Raw genomic sequence first — 6697 nt, 5'->3', positions numbered from 1 at the left:
CCCCTCCTGTCCTGCACATGCTCCCTATGCCAGGGCCTGTGTAAAGCAGTGTATAGGGTGGAATCTCACCTTAAGTAGGGTGACTAGATGTCCCATTTTTAAAGGGACAGTCCCATTTTTGGGGACTTTTTCTTATATAGGCGCTTATTACCCCCCACCTCCTGTTCTGTGTTTTCACAGTTGCTATCTGGTCACCCTATCCCTAAGAGCTCAGCAGAGCTCATGTTCAGGGTTCATCCTGTGGAGCATCTGACAATGCAACCCTAGGAGGTCCATGCTCTCCTGCTTGGTGTCCGGGAAATCAGGGTGGTATGGTATTGTGCGTGCTCCTCGAGAGACTCAACGACACCCTCCCAACACCCCCCGTATTGGGGCAGCTGCAGCGAGCTCTCCACCCCTGTTAATTTAGATGTTCACTGGCATCTTGCTTCTTCCTCTCATTTCTATGCCTAACGCATACCCATTTCACAGGCTGCACTGCCATCTGGTGGTCAGCATCATACTCCACGTGGGCTGCTGCTGCCGGCTTTCCAAATACTTCCTGTACCACAGGGAGCAATAAAAAAGTAGTGCAGATAGGAGATAACACAGAAGCAGGTTAAATCCAGCCTAGCGCCTCCACTCAGAAGGCAAACAACATCTCAACTAATCAGCCAGTGTTTCCCCTTCCAGTTCCATGGGGGAGAGATGCTACAACCTAATATAAAGCAAGGGTCAGTTCCAGTCACTTGCTCATTACAGCACAGGCTCCGCATGTTCCCTTCATCGGTACAGGAAGGACAACAACCAACACCACTGAAGACTTGGTTCCCTCCGTGCTGCCCCTTTCATCTACCCCTCTCTCTTCCCAGTTTCATTTAATCTGGCCTGCAAAAAATCCCCAATGAGAGCACATTCTATCCTCTTCCGGAACAAAATCCACACAATCCTTATCACTTACCACCTAAAAAATCCCAAAACCTGCTACTGTACTAGGGGAGTGTCTTTAAGATGCCACAAACATGAGGCCTCCAGGGTGAGCTCTTCCAGAGGCAAGAAAAACCAGTTGCTGATCTTTCCCCTAAACTCTACAAACCAGAGCTCCCCAGCCTCAAAGCAGCGTTCTACAACTCAGCCTTCCCTCAGCAGGGCAGCTTGATCAGTTTCCTGCCTTAGGTTCTGAGCACAGCCCTACAGAATTCAAAGACGGGGAACTTGGGTAGGAGAGCAGTGGTATTTCATCATGCTATAATGTTTCATTCAGACAAATCCAGGGCAGCATATAGGATTTCTATTGGGGTAATGCTCAGAGTAAGGTGGACAGACACAGATGATGACAATATCCTGTCGTGAAGAGCACAGATCTAAAAAGTGCAAAGCTGGACTAGGAAGCAGCCTATAAAGTCATAGTACCCATGTTACCAAAGTAAGCTGTAAACCCCATGCTAGAGAATTACATTCAAGGGACATTTCATTTGTCTTTATCCTGAGCATTGAGAATTAATATTAAGACTATATTAACACCATGGCCAATATTTACAATTTCCACTTATACAAGTCCCACACTGATAGGTCTGACATGAGCCCCTCTTGCCAGACTGGATCCAGGATATGTACAGAAGTAGGGCAGCCACCTCCTCTTGAGTAGGCAGCATGGGTGTGGTGGGCTGGGCACCAATGTATACAAGGGTTATGAACACCCCACGATTGGTCAATGGTGCTTTTAAAATGCTGCTCATCATGATAGTATCTGAGCACCTCACCCTCATTAATGGAGTATTATGTTTTCCTCACACACCAGCACTGTAGTTGGCGAATTGAGGCCTAAAGCTGATTAAGGGACTTGCCTAAGATGGGAATAGAGCTCCCCAATGCCCTATCCATTAGTGCATCCTTCTTACTCCTTTTAACACCAATCACAGAACACAAGACTGCTGCATTTTGCAAGAGAAATTTATTGGCGGAACTATACCTGTATAGTTATGTGACTATATTTAAACTGGCATAACTCCACGATGGCCACTTTCTAGAATAAGTGTTCACCCAGGCAGATATAGTAGGCTAGTCTACATGGTGAATTTTATCAGCAGAATTATACCGGCATACCAGTATAATTCTGCTGGTGAGTTTCACCAGGAAGAATGGCCCTAAATTAATTTTGAAATGGCTTTAGTTAAGTGAGTACAGCTTCATTGTGCAGACACAGCTCAACTCTCTGGTTGGCGATTGTTTATTCAGTGCCCTTTTAGCTGCAGCTCATCATTTATAGACAAAGTTGGTACTAATCCATTGTCTCCTTGACCATGTCTGTGGCGTATTTGGCAAGAGAGGGAGGCAACCTTTGAGAAACTGATCACTACCCATGAGATCCTGTTGTTTCATTCATAACTACCTAAGACATGATTTACAGGCATTCTCATCTGTTGGCAGTTACTGAGGTTCCTTTTGCTGCTCTACTGTATGCCAGAAGCTCATCTGACTAGAAAACAACTGTGTTGGAGAAGAACTATCCATGTTTCAGTCATCACAGTTGATCTTGAAGATATCCTGCAAAAAGCTCATGTTGCCTCTCTACACCCCGCCTTCTTCTTGCTTTCTCATAAGGGAGAGAGAAGGCCCGGAAAGTTAAGAAATTGTTTCTGGTGATTTTTTTTAATCTTAGAAATATTAAAAGTCTTTTCCTCCTTCCCTGTTTTTGGTAGTGGATTTTTGGAGGACTAGAGCTCTCTCAGCCTTCCATTAAAGGGGCAGAGGGACTGCCCTTTGCATAAAGAACTTTTCATCCCAGTGCTTGACAGGAACGTGTGTGACAGAGGTGTTAAACATTTTTAAAGAACAGCCTTCCCCTCTCAATTGTTAATGCTTCACTCATTTCTAGTCTCTTACCAGTTCTCCAGCCCTCGCCGGAGTCCTCCCACAAAACAGGGAGATTGATAAAACGAACACACCCTCTTTATTGAAAAAAGATCTTTCAGGTCTTTTTATATCAGAAAACAGCAAAGAAAGGGCACACTTTCCTTTTCTTCACAAGTTGTCTTTAAGTCCATCCTACCACCACCTTCCTACATAATTTACTCTCTCTAAATACCCTGACCCATGAATTTTGGGAGGAATACCAAACTTCATCTAAGGCCAACAGAACCAGTTCTTTCCCACTCCTTTTGCGATGCCGCAGACTGTCCACCACCCAGCTCTAGCAGCAGAACATTTATCAAGCAAGGGCTCCCAGAACTGAGGATCCAGCAGAGAGCTGCACGGCAGGCTGTGCCACTCGCACTGGGAGACCACATCAGGCTTTAGGAACCAAGAGGAATCTACTGCGTAATGCAGTGAGCAAACTTCCCTTTGGACGCCAGCTGGTGCAGTCCGAAATCCAAAGTAAACTCACGTAAGGTGGTTGAAACGCTGCAAGATTCTAACAATCTGTCGGCTCACACCTCGTTCTTGTATGGATGCCAGGCAGATATTTCCTGCTGTTAAGCCCAAGAGCCTTTCAGTGCAGTAAATTTTATTTAGTGAGCAGCATTCCAGGAAAACCCTTTCCTCTCCATAACTTATCCTGGTTTGTTTTCATTACTCAACAGGTATATATGCCTATGGCTTATGGCAGTTTGGGCATCAGATTCTCTCTGTTCCCCTTCTCCTTGGAACATGGGCCAAGGCCATGGGTGACACTGGACTAGCCCACTGCAATGTTCAACGCTGCTGTTTTTGTCTTCCATCTCCTCCCCCTGGCCCACAGTGTGCTTGAACAGCAGTTCCTTTCCCCATGTGACACGGGAACCTAACATGAGAATCCATTTGAATGCAACATACTGACAGGACTGGGCAATCTTACAAGCCATTTTAAACCCCCTCTGAATATGGTGGTCCAAACGATAACATCTCTCAAAGAGACTAAATTAGGACGAAGGGGTGTGTATATTTGAGAGCCTGAGTCTTCCACACCTAAGGCAACTACAAGAAATGTGAACTTAAAGCCATTTGTCTCTTCCTGGAACTGAAGTGTGAAAAGGGAGCAAAGTTCTGTGTTCGGAATACGGCATTGAGTACACAAAATGACATTTGTTCCCCAGCTGGGATAGATTTGTTTGTTGGGTGCAGGCTTGATTATAATTTAGCCAAAAATAGCTTTTCATGGTGTTCCTTACAAACACTGGGCACACAAAGCATTAGTCTGTTGAGGAATCAGCGACAGCACTTGGAAAACAGGACAAAACAGTTTTTTCAAGGGTAAACCAAGACTTCAAGGGCAACCCATTGATAGAGCTGAGGATAACAATTTAAAACCTATTTGTTCTGAATTGAAAACATTTTCCGCTCCTCCTGTAAAAAAGGGAACAAACAGCTGTCTCCTGCTGAACAGGAAATGCTGAAGACAAAGTCAAGGCTTTTATTTTCCAAGCAGAAGATACTGATGTGGTGATAACATTCTGGTCGGCTGACTTGACTTCTCCTATTCAATATGATTCAAGTAGCAGCTGCTGTTGTCTTGTTTGTTAGGATGCTGAAGCAACAGTGACAGCTGCCCACTGCTGGAGAGGCTTTGAAAACATTTGTTTTGTGCTTAAAACAGAAACTAGTTCATTTACACTGGAGTGAACTTTTAGTGCTCATGGAAGTCCGATTTACCCATAGAACAGGTTTATCAAAGGCAACCTAGATGGTGTAAACTTCCCACGTTGCCTGCTACTCTGAATGGACCTCGTCTAAGGATGGGGGGAGTTCAGTCCGCCAGCTCCCCAGCCAAGACTGCCAAAAAAAAGTGGCCAACTTGTGCTACATGTAATGCCTGTTTTAATGACCCAATAATTGCCCCTCAGGAACTAGACTAAGAACACTACTCATTTCTCATAGGCAGCTTGATAGTTGAACTGCCAAAAGCACTGGCCAAGTATTTGGCGCTCTGTCAACTTTTGGCCACTTCCCTGAATTCAAATCGGTGAGTAAGAGGTGAATGGCAGCTCTGCATTCCATTGCTAATCCTTAGCCATGTCTATAAATTGATCTGGGGTGGGTGCTAAAATGAATAGGCTGGTTTCTGATTGTATTTCAGTACTTGGAAAGCATTAGTAAATGGTCAAGTGATCTCATTAATTGACACCAATTCAATCTGCTAGAATCTGGGACAAACAGAATTGGGAAGGACCATCCAGGTTATAAATTATCCTGCTGGAGTGAACAGGAAGGGGTTTTTATTGCATAGTTGGTGGTAATAAAACAGACAGCAGATGGAGAATATGCATAAAGTGGCAGTGTTACTCATTCCCAGAGACAGGATTCCATCCTGAGTTCGGCACAGTAAAGGGCATGGAAGAAGGGAACAGAATATGCATACATGTAAACAATATGGATCTGGGAAACTCCAATAAAATAGACATACCCTTCAACATAAAGACACTGCTGATTAAGAAAGAAGTCAGTTGTGCAATATCTGTAACATGATCAGGGATCATTTGGAAGGAGTGCAGTAAAACTTGGGCAATAACTTGGCACTCTGTCTTAACCCTTTCAATTGCTCGTTATAGAGAAGGAGAAATCCTTGGTCTTAGCCAACAAGGGGAGAGTTGCAAGAATATAACCAGTGAGCCCTTCTGCTCTCCCTTTGGGTACTTTTAACGAGGGTAACTTAATACATTCAGAGAAGACTAAAATGAAGCTTCATTCTGATTAGAAGCAGAGCTTCCAAAACAAGTCCTCATTTAGCTGGACACTGAATGCAGGAATATGTAGATTCACCTTGGGTTCAAATATAAAACTCAAAAAGCCCCCTTTACATTTTGCTGATTGCTTTTAGAAACCTAAAAAAAGAAGGATCAAATTTGTGTTTTCACCAAGCAGCTGTCTGGGAATTGTGGCCCTTAGTTATGATAATCTCGTTCTCAGGCATCTTAGTGCTGTGTGCAAAAGTCATCCTTCTCCTCCATGGCTTTTGAAGACTTAAAACTAGATAGTCTTTTCTTCCCCTCCCAACATTAGTTATCAAAGTTCAAATAAAATAAGGGAACAGATTTAATTCTGTAGCATTTTGCTTTTACTCCTTCATGGAATCTTTCCAATGCAACTTCACAAAAGCATTATAATAAAGTCTTTTCTTCTAAAGAGAAAATTAATTTCCACAGATTACGTAGTGCAATGGGTTACTTTGTAGAAAAAACATGATGATCTTCAGCTCCATACAGGAAAACTCTGAAGATAGCTCCAGTTTCTTAATAAAAATAGAAGAGAAAATCCACGGTCTTTTATAAAGTTTCATTTTTGTGTTAAACACCAATACTTATTAGTCTGTTTTTAATTGAAGAGTATGGAATCTGGGTCTTGATTAGCCATCTGCGCAATGTGCTTTAATACATCCTTTTTGGTAATGATCCCAAGTAGTTTCCTGAAAAGTTAATTAACAGATTGTTAGCATATGAGCTCCTTTCCCTGATTTTCCTCCCACAATGACTCTCTCTCTTTATGACCATGGCTTCTCTGATGGCAGTTCTAATCCATGATGACCATCAAATGTTTCCATGGCTCAGAATGCTATGACTCTATGAAAAGTGTGGAATTTACACGTCTGATCAGACCACTGGTCAATCCACTTTGGATATCCTTATCTAAACAAGCAGATCTACAAATATTAGTCAACCATTTATTTTAATTCTTCCCCCACACCCATCTTCCACAGGTTTTTCTAAAACCAATGTACTTACACACACACGCGCGCACGCCC

The 6697-nt window shown here is 43.2% G+C and overlaps 1 protein-coding gene across 5 annotated transcripts in view; it reads right to left on the bottom strand.

Annotated features, from left to right (window-relative positions):
- Window positions 1-5159: 5159 nt before the first annotated feature.
- Window positions 5160-6697, bottom strand: part of LOC140917577 (H(+)/Cl(-) exchange transporter 5) — a 93236-nt gene continuing 91698 nt past the window's right edge. For all 5 annotated transcript variants that reach the window (XM_073360704.1, XM_073360705.1, XM_073360702.1 and 2 more), the window contains one exon: window positions 5160-6361. In XM_073360704.1, coding sequence (XP_073216805.1) covers window positions 6271-6361 — 91 coding nt within the window. In that variant the 3' untranslated portion in view covers window positions 5160-6270. The remainder of the gene's footprint in view (window positions 6362-6697) is intronic.

The sequence above is a fragment of the Lepidochelys kempii genome, chromosome 9, assembly GCF_965140265.1.
Source record: "Lepidochelys kempii isolate rLepKem1 chromosome 9, rLepKem1.hap2, whole genome shotgun sequence".
Taxonomy (NCBI): Eukaryota; Metazoa; Chordata; order Testudines; family Cheloniidae; genus Lepidochelys; species Lepidochelys kempii.
This window is presented reverse-complemented; position numbering and strand designations above follow the sequence as displayed.